The sequence below is a fragment of the Bolinopsis microptera genome, chromosome 7 (assembly GCF_026151205.1).
Source record: "Bolinopsis microptera isolate Bmic1 chromosome 7, MBARI_Bmic_1.0, whole genome shotgun sequence".
Lineage (NCBI taxonomy): Eukaryota > Metazoa > Ctenophora > Tentaculata > Lobata > Bolinopsidae > Bolinopsis > Bolinopsis microptera.
This window is the reverse complement of record NC_087078.1, coordinates 17,328,822-17,345,868: the sequence shown is the minus strand read 5'-3', so window position 1 is coordinate 17,345,868 and position 17,047 is coordinate 17,328,822. Positions and strand designations below refer to the sequence as shown.

Below are 17,047 nucleotides of genomic sequence, written 5' to 3'. Positions count from 1 at the left end.
TATTAATTCTATCATACTTACTGCATACTGCATGGGCGGCGCTCAGCCTGTAATTTATGAACTTGACCATTGTTAATGATCTGGCCCGGCGCGCGCTACTTTGTAGCTCGTGCCATTCGAGAAGAAAGCGGCGCGCGCTACTTCAAAGAAATTTAGACGAGTAACATCCGTCAATTTATGAACATAATAGCCTGGGGTCTGCAGTACAGGTAAGATCATACTTGTAGCGCAATGCACTACTGGGCCGCGCCGCGCATCAAATAATTCTTCTCGCAACCACAGCAGATCTGAGATCGGCGAGATGCACCACTGGGCTTCACCGAGCTGCGAAGGATTGACATAGTGAATCAAAATCATACACGCACGTTGCACAACCCTTCATTTTCGGCTCGCCTCATATATTACCTGGGGACCTTTTGTAGGTTTATTATAACCTACCAGGACGCGCGCCGATTTGGACTCGTCGACGGTAATATTTGAAACAAATATTTTACGAGTATCAGTTCGCAGTTATCACCTGTCAACCCAGTAAGTGAGAACTTGCCTTGGAAGAGCCTCAGGCAGCCCTATCAAGTTATGCCAAAGCCCTCTGCCCTCTGTCATCGGTGGACCTTTGTGATGTGTACCATCCAATACACTAAAAACCTTTTCATCCCATTAGAGAAGTGTATAACCAATAACTTTGTATCACGTTGCGACCTTGTAGCGAGATGCGCTACTGTGCCGCGCCGAGCTGCCATGAATTGACATCGTCAATTAAGTTGCGACCCCCACGGTCGTTTCACTATCGTCCTGCAACGATACAGGGGGAGCCGCGCACTTCGTGCGCGGCGGGTCATACAACGTATGACAACAATAACTATAAGAGAAAAGTTCATTCCGGCAATTATTGGTAGGAACGTGTCCGATCACTTACACAGGAGAATGCGCCACCTGTATAGGATTGTATAAGACTGTCATGTAACTAGTAAGATTTGGGGGGCTTACCCGGCTTGATATTATTGTTGATCCAGTAGAGATCGCGGAGAAGGAATACCAGACGTCACTCAAAATAACATAGGTATGGTGGCCGAGGAGTGTCATTTTCAATTTTTATTTAAACAGCAATTCCGAAAATGAGTCTCCTCGGCCATGGCCGAGCAGTACCAAACAATATTCCGAGAAAATTAACCTCCTCAGCCATGGCCGAGCAGTACCAAACAATATTCCAAAAATGAGTCTCCTCGGCCATGGCCGTCGCCATGATGGCTGATTGACCTCATTTATATTTGCCAGGACAAGGAGACATCCCTGATAAAGTTGGATTAAATTAAGATAAGGGCAGAGTAGACAGCCTCAAGTTAGTTAAAGAATTACGCTTGAGGAAGGAGCTCACTGAGATAATGAGTGAAGTGGATAAGACTACCAGGGAGTCACTGCAGCTGGCACAAGAGTATGGGTCAGGAGCTTGGCTAACATGTCTCCCCATTCAACAACTAGGGTATGCTTACCGAAGTAAGGCAAGACTTCCGAGATGCTATTCATCGATCTCGGCGCAGTTTATATCCCCGCCGAAAGCACACTCCCCAAATTGCGCACATTGCTGCAACTTCTTTCAAACTTCATGAATCGAGATAATTTATTTTTGCAATGTATTCAGAGTTAATATGTGCACTTATACAAATCACTTGGAATACTTTTGAAAAAGAATAACAAGCTCGAAAACGCTACTGACGTATTTCTCCATAACAAGCACAATAGCGTGAGAAGCTTTTGTCGAGGTGCCTCTAAAGTGATTTTAAACGATTCCCCGTTCAATTTTGGTCGAGAAACGCCTACTTAGTGCATAATCAAGGAAGTTATAGTTTTAAACTAATTACAACACTACAAATCTATTACATTTATTGAGAAAATTATGTAATGTAACGCGATGGAAGTATTTTAAGCGGGCATATCCTGTCCAAACCCAGGATACATGACATAAAAGATTCGTTTTCACTTGTTTGCATGAAAAGCATAAATAGACATATTTCATACGTATCAAATTAGATGTGCTTTTGACAGAGATATAACGTGCGCCATTCATCTCCGGTATGGTTGGGATTTCCCTAACACCCCAATATTCTGTGATTGTGGAGCTAATAATGACCACAATCATATCCTCAACTGTAAGAGAGGGAGGTATGTGACCATCATAACAACGTGAGACTTAGTTGCAGAATTACCTTAGGCTGGTGACCAAGGATGTGAGGATTGAGCCCCTGTAAACACCTATAGAATCAAGCCACCTTCCAATAAAAGGGCAACAATGGTGATAAGGCTAGGCTCGATATATCAGCAAGAGGAGTGTGGAGCACATTTTATTTGAGAGGACTTTCTTCCTACATATCAAGGAAAGACCATGCCACAGCCCTACACGCTGCACGAGAATGAGAAAAAGAACTAGTTCATGAACTGAGTGCTACAATTGGAGAAAGGGTCATTCGTCCCCCTTGTATTTACCACTACAGGAGGAATGGCACCTGAGGCCAAGCGTTTCATAAGGAGACTTGCTGTGTTGACAGCCGTAGACTGGATATCCTCAATTTGACAACGCTGGCAGAGCGGCGAATACGTGGGGACCTTATTGAAGCTTTTAAAGTAACTAGTGGTTTGACTGAATATAGATCGGCTTTTTTCAGAATGAGCAGATCTGGTCTTAATCTTGTTTCAACTAATAGATGTAGTAACGGTGTAACTAAAGTCAAGAATCTCCAGTTTTCTTTTCTTCTGGAGCGAGTCATTCCTTATTGAAACAAACTCCCTTCAGATGTCAAGAACTGCTCTACAGTTTTAAGCTTTAAAGTTAGATTGGAAGGATTTAAGAAAGAAATGATTTCTAAAAACAGTGTAAATGATTTTTATTTTTGGAATGTTTTGAATGAAGTTTTAGGGAAAATTGAAGGACCCAGTTATTTAAGCAATAAGGAGAGACATAATGAATATCTTTGGTTTCATCCCTTTGTCGCAAAGAAGCGTTTTATAAATCTTTATTCCACTGGGAAGTATTAATGAATTATTTATAGATAATGTATTAGATTTTATTAATTCATAAAATTGAATTTGATAAACTGTAGACACTGCAGCCATGTGATATGTAACATCAAAACACGCCTGAGTGGCGTAACGAAGGACCCCGCTGTGCGGGGGGGGGGGGGGGGGGGGGGCAATCTTAGGGGGGCGCCAAATCGTCGTTTGAATGTGGGACAATTTCGAAAACTTAACTAAAGTACTAGCAAAACTGTGCGTTTTGCTCTTGATACACACTTTTTTAGAGATTTTACCGGCGTATCCTCTAAAATCACCTAATTTGTTCAATTTTAGGGAGGGGGCACCAACAGGGTGGTGCTTTTTCGGCGGGGGCGCCAACAGGCAACGTTACCCCACTGCCTGAGCATGGATATAATGAGGAGTGTGCAAGTAGCAGTTAGAGGTGTACGTAAGAAGGCAAAATAGGCATGAACCACCCCTATATCGAATGTCTCCTTCAACCTGATACCTGAGGAGAAGAGCTACGAGGGATAGATGATAGTAGTAGTAGTAGTAGTAGGTGACAGAAGCTTCTAAGCTTTCCGTAGTGCCCCCAACCTGCTTTCAGATATAGAGGTCATATATGCAATCAGCTTGCCACCGGGCGTCTCTGGTCGGCGAGCCACCAGTGGCACCTGCGCGTAATAATATGCCATACGGGTAATAGACCCCGGTTTGGCTACTCTGTTATTCAGCGTGAGTGGCCGACCCCACAACGCCGTTGCGCGGCACCGCGCGCACCACAGCTGCCCGCGCACGCTCGCAGACCGCCATGTAGCGGTGCTGACGGAGCACACGCGCGCTCACCGAGGATGCACGCGTCGCACACGCTATGGCAAATAATGGAAAAGAGAATCGCTCTCAGTACTGAGAAGTTGGAACTAAAGGAGCCACCCTAGACTCTTGTCCGGATTGCATCGCAATAGCTCCCATTCGCTCCTCGTTCCCAATCCTGAGAGCGGTAGCTGGTATGAAGAGATTAATGTAAAGGAGATGGGTGATCAGGTTCCTCGTTTCCAGTACTGGAGGGTTGGAACTAAAGGTGCCAGCCCGGACTCTAGTCCAGATTGCATCGCAATAGCCCCTTGTCGTCCCTCGCTTTCGTTCCTGGTAACGGTGTGTGGTTGCTATGGTAACAGTGTGTAGTTGCTATGGTAACGGTGTGTAGTAGCTGTGGTAACAGTGTGTAGTTGCTATGGTATCAGTATGTAGTTGCTATGGTATCAGTGTGTAGTTGCTATGGTAACAGTGTGTAGTAGCCATGGTAGCAGTGTATAGTTGCTATGGTATCAGTATGTAGTTGCTATAATAACAGTGTGTAGTTGCTATGGTAACAGTGTGTAGTAGCAGTGGTAACAGTGTGTAGTTGCTATGGTATCAGTATGTAGTTGCTATGGTAACAGTGTGTAGTTGCTATGGTAACAGTGTGTAGTAGCCGTGGTAACAGTGTGTAGTTGCTATGGTATCAGTATGTAGTTGCTATGGTATCAGTGTGTAGTTGCTATGGTGACAGTGTGTAGCAGCCATGGTAGCAGTGTATAGTTGCCATGGATAGATGATATTTATATTATATTTATTGACTTTAGATTGAAGCTATGCTAAAGAACTATTGTGCACACACCCAAAGAATTGGATCATTTTTTTTTCAAGCAAATTCCTATTTGCAAATTTCTTATTTTACAACCAGTACTAATCTTTAATCTTTGTTTTGAAAGAAGACAGAAACCATCAATAATTTGTGATGTAATATTAAAATATATATCTATTTTAGAATCAGGCATATGACTGGTGCTAAGGCATTGACCAGGCTAAGATCCTCATCTCCCCGTAAAAAGATTCGAAAGAGACATGCTTCTAGGTACTTTTATTATCTTAATTGATTGGATTGATTGATTGATACCTATTATAACCATAACATACGTGCTCTATGATAACACAACTTAATATAATGATTTTTCTGAGATTAGGACAAGATTAAGAATGATAGCTCTCAAATCACTGCAACAGAACATCTTGTAACTTTTTGTAGATTAATATAATATTATATAATACGTTGACGTCAAACAATTTCTGCAGCCCAGAACGTGTTAGACCTGAACACAACAACTCACCGATAAAAAGTAAGTTTTTTCTTACACAGTAATTGAAACATTATATTATTAGTTCTTTAATATGACGGTGTATTTAAATCTGTAATCAATTAATACTTCAATTTGGGCTTAATCTCAGAGAAAAAGAGGTGCATAAAGCCAGTATGGGCCACTTCAACACATTACGATAACGAAGAACACAGTGAATCTGCCGATGATGAGATGTGAGTTAACAAACTGCTTCAATTTTAAACAGCAATTTTTTTTTATAGACTCATCATGACCATGTTTTTAGTTTTAATATCCCTTAGCAATAAGGATAATCCGTAAATTGTGCATCATTAGAATTGGAATAAGAATGGTGAACATTAAAGCAGAGCCCTCACAAGAAGGCAATATTGTTCCTTACATGATTCAACCTATGGCAGACCTTCCTATAAAGACCAAGAAGAGAAAGGGTGACAAAAAACCTGTAAGTATGATCTCTTTGATAAATAATCAATTTACCGTTTGATCGATATTTTGTTGTTAGATGTATCGATGCAGTGACATTACCATTCAAGAATAAAAATGATTATTTGAAACTGAAGATACATTTTAATTTACCCAGGAAAAGGTAGTTGAAAAGCCTCGCTCAGTGATGTTCTCGCCAATAAAGGCACCGGACCCCTCCTCTCCCATTCGAGCCCCATCTCCTCCCACTCTTCCTCCACTCGTACAAACAACCAAAAGAGCTGCTCTAGATATACCTGTTCTAGGCTGTAAGTTCGGACCTGACACCTTGTCAATTGATTATATTGCTGTACGAAATGCATCTACCTATCTTTTAATCTAGTGGAATATTTTTAGTTTTATTGCAGATTGCCAGATAAATCATTGATGTTCTTTCAAATTTCAGAACTATATAATATATGTTTTCCACAGTGAGTACATATCGAATCAATGGAAGAAGGTTGGTGAACCAGGCCATTAACGCTTCTTTAGAGTTTGGATATCGTCTGTTCGACACAGGTGCGCACTACAACAATCAGCGTGACTTGGGGCACGCATTCCGAGAGTACTTGCCCCAACACGGTCTAAACAGAGAGGATATCTACATAATCAGTAAACTTGGTCAGTCTCATTGGTTTGTTTCTCTTAAGCCTTGTGATACATTTTACAGTGGAAAGTTCATCACAGAAATATTTAAATTATTTGCTGTGTAAAGTTTTAGGAGCCTCTCGAATTTCTGCTCAGTAAATGCGTTTATTAGCAACTGAAACGAATGGCAGTGAATAACTATAGGTAGTCGGTGGTAACAATGTTAACCGCATTTAGTAACATAATCCTGTTTATAATGTATATATAATATGTCATATTGTTAAGTTACAATGAGATTGAGTGTAAGTTCACACTTGTAAAATAATTACGTGTAAAACTAGCTACGTAAATCAGGCACTCAACAAATCAACTACCGAGAATTACCTAAGGAACAAGTAAAACTAGACGATTAGCACACTAGTCACTATCAAAAATATGCCACATTTTTCACTGCCCATTCACTGTCATATTGATAGCGCTAGCAGGTGCTGATAAGACATGGGCTCAGTTATTTTTATTTGTTTTAACTTCAAACAGAGCACTATACTGATACAGAGCACTATACTATCGACTCTGCACTGCCCACTGATCGTTAATCCAACACAATAGCTTATAAAACAGTGCGTGTGTATCAAATCAAATTATTCGTCACTATGAACTAATAAATCATGATAACCAAGTTATCAATTTGTAAAGTTTTGGTTTTTTAAAAGAATAAACGATAAAGGTTACATCATAGTTTTCAATTCTCATATTCACGTATATTAAATAAAATTATATTGTTATGTATCATATAATTTTGTAAAAATTGGCCGGTGTACCAAAAACCGGTCCCCAAACAAACAGCAGTCATCTTCTTTTCTCCCCAGATCCAGGCTGCATGTCCTACGAGGATGCTATGGAGTCAGTAGAACGCTCCCTGAACCACCTCCAGACTGACTATTTGGATATTATCTTACTGTACTGGCCTGAGCCTCATCGTGAGTAGAGTTTTTTTAATTGAGAATTTTAAACGTAGTACCTTGCCCCCCCCCCCCCCCTACCTTGTGATGTGTCCGAACATTTTGATAAGTTCTTTATATGGTCACCAAAGCTAGAAGTAAACTGTCTTGGGTGTTCAGTGTGTTTAAGACACGGGATAAAGTGGTTATGATGACCCTCTACAAGTCTCTAGTCAGAAGCTTATTGGAGTACTGTTGTCCGCTGTGGGACCCAGTCAAGACGACAGAGATTCAGCTTTTGGAGGGGGTCCAGCGTACCTTTACAAGCCGCATTGGTGGTCTATACAGCTTAAACTACTGGGAGAGGCTAGCTCATTTGAAGTTAATGTCCCTGCAACGGAGAAGGGAGAGATACATCATCTTGATGATGTGGAAAACGTACCATAACGTTGTTCCAAATAGCTGTAGCATCGAGTTTGTGGAAACATCCAGATATGGCACTAAAGCAGTTGTTCCTTCTCTATCAAAGTCGAGTTCGATGAGAAACCAGACACTGTACGATAGCTCGTTCGCAGTAAAAGGATCCAAACTGTGGAATAAGGTGCCGAGTGAAGTGAAAGCCGATAAAACGTTTGCCAGCTTCAAAGTCAGTTTGTCGAAGTTTCTTGCTTTGATACCGGATAACCCTCCGGTTTCCGGTTATACGTGCAGCTGGTCGAATTCCTTGGTAGACTACACGCCATCACGGTGGTCAGACATCTGATGACCCTTCCTGCTACGAGGATAAACCTTACCAAGTAAGTTATTACGTCGAGATGTGACGTTACCAATTTAACGTAATGTCAATTGTGTTGGAGTTAACCGATTAATCCATTATACAGTCCTCTTTACTAAAGGTAAGTATAGCGGCTAGTCACTATCATAGTAGACAATAGGACTTGTTATTAATTGTTATTATGATAAACAGTGATGTACTGGCAGCAGATGTAAGATCTCTGTCTTAGTTGTTGGTGAGTCAGGTCAGCGACGTCCAGGTGACACTTCATATTGGACTCATCTATAACCATTGTACGACAGAAACATTTGAACTTATTGTTATTACCTGATAATTCTCAACATAGGTCACATTCTGTGGCAATTCATCGATCGCTCTTTGATCGTTTGCAGCTTCAGTTCGTTTCATCACGTGATTATTGATTAAATTCGTAGTCACATTTCTGCAGCTAAGTTAGGTAGATACTTGTATTGGATAAACGCAAAATTGAGAAGAGTCGACTGTTTTTTGTCAGTTTACCCCTTTTTTCAACAAAACAAATGATCTGAAATTAATGCAGAAGTTAGGAAGTCAAGATAAGACTAAAACAAATGTTGACACGTGATCTGAGAGGTAGTAAAACGTGACTCTGAATTCAGTGATACCTCAACTCAGCTTTGGCGACTGATCAGTATTATAGTGCTAATGGTATCACGCGTTACTATTTACGTCATATATATATGACGTAAATAGTAACTTTGATATATATATATTGATATATTATATATATATCAAAGTGGGGATGTAAGCTCCAGGTGCTAATAATAACGGTACAGTTCGAGCTGGTTGTATGATCTTGTTGTAGCTTCTGACTTGGGAGATTGATGACGGAATACGATTGTTGTAATTATTTATCGCATCAGCGAGTTTTAATACTTTCAACACTACTATATATAACAAATAATTTGAGATCATGAATACGATGTTGTCACATTGAAACGTTGAATAATTCCTTTCCTGATAAGAGCCTTTTCCTGGTCGCATCAAACGGGATCAATAGAAATTTACTCGAGAAATCATCAGCGAGTTAGTTATAGCATTCTGTTATTGGATCTAGAGTATTGGATCAGGGCGTTATTTTGAGTTCTAATGTTTACCGTGCCAATTCAGTATAGTATAAACAAGCATGTGACATTATATTTTAGTAATCAAGATTACAACGGTGTTAACGTCTTCAACACCATACTGAGGTCAGTAACGGACTAACTGGTACCAGTTACTGGCCAGCACTGGTAGTGGTACCAGTTACTGGCCAGCACTGGTAGTGGTACCAGTTACTGGCCAGCACTGGTAGTGGTACCAGTTACTGGCCAGCACTGGTAGTGGTACCAGTTACTGGCCAGCACTGGTAGTGGTACCAGTTACTGGCCAGCACTGGTAGTGGTACCAGTTACTGGCCAGCACTGGTAGTGGTACCAGTTACTGGCCAGCACTGGTAGTGGTACCAGTTACTGGCCAGCACTGGTAGTGGTACCAGTTACTGGCCAGCACTGGTAGTGGTACCAGTTACTGGCCAGCACAGGTAGTGGTACCAGTTACTGGCCAGCACTGGTAGTGGTACCAGTTACTGGCCAGCACTGGTAGTGGTACCAGTTACTGGCCAGCACTGGTAGTGGTACCAGTTACTGGCCAGCACTGGTAGTGGTACCAGTTACTGGCCCTGGTAGTGGTACCAGTTACTGGCCAGCACTGGTAGTGGTACCAGTTACTGGCCAGCACTGGTAGTGGTACCAGTTACTGGCCAGCACTGGTAGTGGTACCAGTTACTGGCCCTGGTAGTGGTACCAGTTACTGGCCAGCACTGGTAGTGGTACCAGTTACTGGCCCTGGTAGTGGTACCAGTTTCTGGCACAGTTACTGGCCCTGGTAGTGGTACCAGTTTCTGGCACAGTTACTGGCCCTGGTAGTGGTACCAGTAATTACTGGCACAGTTACTGGCCAGCACTGGTACCACACCTACATAACTACTTGGATATAAAAATTTCAAATATTTAGAATTTAATTAGTGTTGTTAACAGTAGACCATTTCTGTTGCCTGTGCTGTGCTCTGCTAATTTCACCACACGATTCAATTGAATGTATAATTTTCTATATTCGGTAGTGTATTATTGAGTTGCAATCAGTTTTCATTCTATATCTTTACTGAGTTATCATCAAATGTAGCCTGTTACATTACTGCTTCAATCTTCATGGTCGACTGAAGTGAACGATACAGAGCACTTCCTGTTGAATACTGCAACAAGTGGAACAGCAAGCTCTCCTATATCTGTTTTAGTGAACTAATCGCTCTCCAGCCAGAACACTATTGTTCCAGATATCCTAGAGTCTAGACTCGCCCAATTGTAGAGTGTACACCGTGCCGCCAGCTGCACTGTTTTGCTATAGAGTACATTGTTTCGTAGTAGAGCTGTAATCGTTGTGCCCAGACTTGACGTGCCCTGTAACACTCTTAGCCTGGTATTTCTGTATTATGTGTTTAGTTTGCTCATATTGCACCACTGTGTGTTGTATTATGTGTTTAGTTTGCTCATATTGCACTACTGTGTGTTGTAAACATACTTTTTCCTGTAACAGTTGATCTAAAATAAAACTCTAAATTGCAATCAAAATGAAGAGTAGTACCTTGTTAATAACAGTATTACTCTTAAGTCTTATTATTTACATTATTCAAGCCATGGGAAAAGATAATGTTCTCGATTTTGGAGAAGGATCTACCCTGAATCTGGGGCTCGACGAGAACCTACGGATATTTCTGATTGTGCTGACTTCACTGATTATCATCGTTGCTTTGACAGGTATTTTTACCGTAGATAATAAAACGATAAACCTTCTAAAATATCGAAATATTTCGATATATGTTCAAAATTACGAATTTTTTTCAAATGAGAAAGGTTTTAGGTATTATCGAATAATATTCCCTTCCGCTCCCAGGAAATGTGCTGATTCTGTATGGAAGCATATTTCGAGGAGCAGTAAAGATGGAGGCAATAGACCTGACACAGATCTACAGTAACGCAGTGTGTGATATCCTCCTCATGGTACTCTTCTACATCCCCATCCTCATCACCCTCATCAGTAATGAATACACGCTGGGAGACGCCTGGTGTACCTTCACTGCCTACTTTATGCCCATGTCTATTATGATATATATGATCCTGACTAACGCTATTGGAGTTGTGTTCAGAGTGAGTCAGCTGAAGAAGCCTGCCAAAGTAAGAAGTACTGTTCCCATCTCAAGGGTGTACTGGGTCTATCTAGCTTGCGCTGTGGTGGCTACTGCACCTTCCATAGTCTTCTCTGCTTTGGAAAGAAAAGAAGAATACTTCATGTTGGGTAAAGTGTCATGTTCGTTCAGACCGAAACAAAACGACAACGTTCTCAGGGCTATCTGGTGGATCTACACAGTGTTCCTTGTCGCTCTTCCACTTTCTATCCTGGTGTCTGTTAATATCTACGCGGGACGCGTTATCTCCAAAGTGCTAGAGAACAGTAGAACTGCCACTAATGAGCAGAAGTGTCGTGTCAGCCTGGTGATTTCCACAATTTGCTGGAGTTTCCTCCTATCCTATCTCCCTATCATTGTTTTCAACATAATGATGTTATCAGGGTGGGGAGAGAGAGACGATTGGATGGAACCGACCTGGTCCATCATCCCAGTATACTTCCTCTGCATTACGTCCGTGACTACCCCCTCTATTCTGTACATTTCTAATGTGAAGTTCAGAGAGTATGTGAGTGGGTTGGTGAGATGTGAGGGGAGAGAGAATAATCCTTCTAGATGTATACCTGCAACAGAGTGATTGGGGGGGAGAGAGAATAATCCTTCTAGATGTATACCTGCAACAGAGTGATTGGGGGGGAGGGAGAATAATCCTTCTAGATGTATACCTGCAACAGAGTGATTGGGGGGGAGGGAGAATAATCCTTCTAGATGTATACCTGCAACAGAGTGATTGAGATCCTTCTGACTTAAAACCCATTTTCAGTAGCATAGTCATGTCTCAATTTGCTAATATTACGCTTTTAGCACTCAAGTATTTCCTAGGTTCGACCTTGGGTAACAATTTACCCCCACGATGTTTTACTTATATCTTTACCACAACGTCCAACGTTGATATTTTTTGAGTTTTATCTGCACTAAATCATTTTTGTTTTTCTAAAAGATGAAACATCGAGTTTTATTACAGGTTTTTTCTTATCATTGATTGAAATGAACAGCTTTCAAAACCCGTTCAGATAAAATTATAAACACCTCCGGGTTAGAATAATCAGCCGGGCGGGCGGGATATATTCTGATAATCCCGGCTCCCGCTGTCAGTTTTTACCCGCTTAATAAATAAACCGGCACAGCTTCTATAATCCTGCCCCGCTAATTTGGCTGAACAAGATTTGTTTTGTTTCGATACCTATTCCATGAGAATTTCATCCGCGCACTGTCACGTGTTTTGATGACGTGTATCACGTGACTAACTACTACAACGCGCATTGATCTACGGATCGGTTTAATTTCAGGCGCTGGCAAAACTCCAGTACACTGCTTACATTACTTGGACTCTTACATTACTTGGACCAGTTCCAGAACCTTTCTCGACGGTTACATTTGTCCGGTAAATTTTGTCGTAGCAATTGTACTGTTTGATATGAGCCATGTATTATAGTCGTCTACTTTGATGAACTTCATGACACGATATCATTATCAGCTCCACCATTATCGCTTGCCAGGCTTAACTCGACGCCCCTTATCGATATTCATTCAACGTTCTGACTGAGGAATAATGTTCAAACAGAACGCCAATTTCAAATGTCATAGTACCTTAGTTTTATTTATCTAGTAGTATAATATACGTCCCAATTCCATTTCATATTTTCCATACTGATATGGTAACACAAATCCGAGTCAAACACAATAAGTTTCAACTATCTTTCCTCTGAGCCTCTATATCGAGCTACTATCGTATTGTTCCGAATGTAGAGAATTTAGTAGGCCCGTTTTTATGTTTTCCTTAATCTCCCCTACTAACTTCTTGTGGCTGGCTTTCTCCCTTTTGGAACGATACGGACTAATATATAGATAGCTGTAAAACAATAATGTTTCTTCAAATTGCCGGAGTTTCTAAACACTTCATTAGACTGCATCAGAAATTTTAAATTTCATTTGCATGGCCGAGTCACTGTCCTGTGAGCAGTACTCCACACTCTTCTGAATTCGTTCACCCGCGGTTTTTCGCCAGTAATTTCCAGTAAGTCTGCTACAATTGCCTACGTGTACGCACCAGGTCCTCACTTCTGTCCTCCTCTTTAACTTCTGTTTTGAAAATTTAATTTTTTCACAACTTTTGTTTTAAAAATGTCGCGATAACGTTTGATCTCGTTTTGAGAAGACTAACCTGATCGACGGAACTTGATTAACGGTAATGGCGTTTTTGCGACAAATGAGAAACGTGATTACCAGATCATATCGAATATTGTTTCTTCCGAGAATCTAATTTCTAGTCTTTTTGCAGACCACGCACGATCAAATTGATCGTGCGTGGTGTCCATCTAATGTGTGATGGAAATGATCTGAAGGTAAGAGCCAGCGTCATTGTGGAATCAGAATAAATTAAGATTCTCAGTTCGATAAATACAGGAAAGAAGCAACACCTGTTTTGAAATAATCGGTCTCTGTAATGTACTCAAACAACATATTTATAGTCAAATATACCTCCGAAAGTAAGTAAATTCATGATTTGTATTCTCTGTCGGCCTTGGTTGTGATCATTACCCTAGCACCGTAAATTACCGGGCGGGAGGGGTTTCCAACTGCTACTCCAACCACAGATGTTACCAGAGTCAGCTGAAAAAAGGGTCACTATTATATAATATGAGATTTTCTCACATTTGGCGTCAGTATTACCTCGTACGGCGTACCAATGACCTCAGTATTTACTCGTGGAACTGATCTCCACTTTCTGGTTTGACAGTCTCTCTCTCTCGAGAAGTGGTTTGGTTTCTGCGCGCTTTTTTAGCCCATGCATAATGGTATAACATCTCACCACTTGTTTAATTTTCATCTCTCCGTCTTTTTATCAGCTGAGTTATCAGAGCCATCAATTTGGGCATAGCTGTATGACATCTGGCATTCTCTTATTGGATAGCGTTATCACCCTAACGGCTGATATGACGTCATGACTCGATCTCGTGTTGACATTAACTACACGTGGGTTAAGCAGACTAGGATAATCGAATGTTTGTTTATAGTTCCTAAATATAAGTACAAGATTTCAGAACCGGTCCATCTGTTCGCGGTCTTGAGTCAAAGAGTCTGACTAGAAATATAATAAAATTATATTTGAGACATATAATATAATATAATATAATGTTTAAAATGATACGAATGATTCGTATTATTTTAAACATTATATTATATATCTAATTTTTCTACTTTTCTTATTCGCTATTATCACCCAAGAGTTGCAGCAGTTATTTGAAGGATTCATTTGAGCAGTAGATTCTGCCCCCCCCCCCCCCTCCCTCTCTGCTGCTATCTTCCACTTAACTTATTGTTCCCGTGTAATTATCCAACATTTACATTTTTCTATTGTCACTTTGAAAAGTTGGTACCTTAGTCTAGTCGCCCCTCTCTCTCTCTCTCTCTCTCTCTCTCTCTCTCTCTCTCTCTCTCTCTCTCTCTCTCTCTCTCTCTCTCTCTCTCTCTCTCTCTCTCTCTCTCTCTCTCTCTCTCTCTCTCTCTCTCTCTCTCTCTCTCTCTCTCTCTCTCTCTCTCTCTCTCTCTCTCTCTCTCTCTCTCTCTCTCTCTCTCTCTCACACAATAAACTCTCCCTGGACTGTTGCTCTTACTGTACTCTCTTTGCATTACAAGTACTTACAAGCTCTATACTTTTAGTAGGGACAATTCTTGGTGAGGAAATGTAATTATGTTATTAAAGGGGTAATTAACGAGGTATTCTAGACTATAAGGGCTATTTAGAAGCCTGGCAAGTCCGGTAATTCTAGCATCAAGTTTTCATTATCAAACATACTCATAGTACAGCTGCTTGTACAATATCATCTCGCTGAGCTTATGTTTTATTGTAGCTTTACCACCTCGAATTTGTTGTCTTCTTATATTTCTTGTGTTCCTCATAGCCTTCCGTTAAATATATTCTATCTATTTCAAACGTGCTTTCATTAGCAACAATTTAACAATCTTAAATCTTTCTTTAAGTGTAATTGGGCCTTGCAGGGGTTAATCACTACAGGTACATCTTAAAGTAGCACAGATAGATCTTAAAAGCTTTAATAGATTAACTGATGTTTCCTGCTATAATGATGTTTTAACCTCCAATGTTAACGGGTTATTGTGTACAGTTACACTGGCTATCTTATGAAATGTAGGGGTTAGTCCGCAGGGTTGTGTTTTACTATGTTTTATTGTACTATCTTTAGTTTCTTGATGTTGAAATAACCTAGCATGGTTTGTTGCAATAATACCAATGTTTCATAACCCTTTATGACATTCTCCTACATACATACATGTTACATGGCGAGATCTCCATCCAAAAGGATTAGTCTGCGTCGACTGCGTCATTACTTTGTATTATACAACTTCGGCGGGTAACATTTCTCCATCCCTTTCGGTCTGCAGCTAATCTTCTCATACAATCAATCGTGAGTCCATTCCGATCCAATCTCTGCTCAGCATCCTCAATAAATACATCATTTAAGCTCTTCCTAGGCCTGCCTCTTGATCTCTTCCCATGCTTGGGTTTCCATTCAAGTAAATAGTTGGGTAACCGATCTTCAGGCATTCTACTGACATGTCCAAACCAACGCAGCCGTTTTGTTGTTATTATGTCAGCAAGAGCAGTTATTGATGCCCTTCTTAAAACATCTTCATTACTTACTCGATGGAACCACCTCACTCTCAGGATTCTTCTTAAGCAGTACTGATGGAAAGACTCCAATCTTCTTGTCTGCACTTGAGTCGTGTTCCATATCTCACATCCATAGGTCAGAATGGTAAGAACAGCTGCGATGTAGATTCGCACTTTGTTGTTAATGCTTATGTTCTTATTCTTCCAAATGTTGTTGAGTTGGTTAAAAGCTCCAGTTGCTTTTCCAATCCTGACACTTATTTCTTTATCAATCTTGCCATCTGATGTAATTTTGGCACCCAAATAGGTGAATTGAGTGACCTGCTTTGCAGAGTTTCCATTCTCCTACATACAGCAGAAAAAGTTATCTGAAAGTCTTAAAGTTTTATTAACGATCCATTACTCCATTACACTTGAGGTTAATGATGTAGCTTCTTGATGTAGCTCAATGGTAATGGCTCTAATTAGTTTTATACTACTAGATTATACAGTTGAGCCAGCTGCCCCCTCTACTGCTCTCCTCTTTAATATGTAGTAGTAGATCTGATGTTTGGCGAAATAGTGCATTGTTCCTCTACTCTACGGCCCCGCAAGTAGTGGATCACAGGAGTACACGATTTGCATGATAGTTCAAGTTGTCTTTTGTTATGTTCATCCTTAGCCAGACTATGGTACAAAGGAAGATTGTTCTGTTCACGCAGCATATGTTGTGAAATAAGGCAGATTGTTCTGTTCACGCAGCATGTGCTGTGAAATCTTTTGGCTGGTTTAATTTTATCTCTGATGTGAGCTTGCGTTGGAATTTCGGTTATTTCAAAACAACGGCCTCTATTCGTTTATCATTAACAGCTCATTCATATTTCATCATTAAAATGTATCATTAAGACAGTGAAACTCGAGTCACATATGTGAGTCCTACAGAGTATGTGACTCGAGTCACATATGTGAGTCACACAGAGTATGTGACTCGTGTCACTCGAGTCACATACTCTGAAGAGTAGTATTCTCAAGTCGCAGTTCTCGAACTTCAGTACGTCAGTCGAACTAGAGTCAAGGTAATGCACTCTAGTTCGACAATCGAAGTTCTCTTTTCGAAGTTTAGTATGTGTACTACTGAGGTGACATCACAGAAATGGATACTAATTAGAATTAAAGTTTGAAATATGTCCTATTCCGTGAGGTTGAACACAACATTTTTGTTATTACGACTCAACTCTT

General features: G+C 40.6%; 2 protein-coding genes across 8 annotated transcripts in view; both read left to right on the top strand.

Moving 5' to 3' along the window:
• The window catches only part of LOC134818438 (myosin heavy chain, clone 203-like), a 192,939-nt gene that overhangs the window by 98,741 nt on the left and 77,151 nt on the right, over nt 1-17,047 (top strand). For 4 of the 7 annotated variants that reach the window (XM_063827995.1, XM_063827998.1, XM_063827994.1 and 1 more), the window contains exon 1: nt 1,859-1,888. The exons of the other annotated variants lie outside the window; for them this stretch is intronic. The gene's annotated coding sequence lies outside the window, so the exon portion shown is untranslated. Of the gene's footprint in view, nt 1-1,858; nt 1,889-17,047 lie in introns of those variants that run through there. 7 annotated transcript variants of the gene reach the window in all.
• Nucleotides 4,819-17,047, top strand: part of LOC134817795 (glyoxal reductase-like) — a 30,466-nt gene continuing 18,237 nt past the window's right edge. Inside the window, exons 1-7 of the mRNA XM_063827126.1 lie at nt 4,819-4,906; nt 5,125-5,168; nt 5,278-5,362; nt 5,484-5,610; nt 5,749-5,899; nt 6,063-6,251; nt 7,088-7,198. Of these exons, the coding sequence (XP_063683196.1) occupies nt 4,830-4,906; nt 5,125-5,168; nt 5,278-5,362; nt 5,484-5,610; nt 5,749-5,899; nt 6,063-6,251; nt 7,088-7,198 (784 nt within the window). The 5' untranslated portion in view covers nt 4,819-4,829. The remainder of the gene's footprint in view (nt 4,907-5,124; nt 5,169-5,277; nt 5,363-5,483; nt 5,611-5,748; nt 5,900-6,062; nt 6,252-7,087; nt 7,199-17,047) is intronic.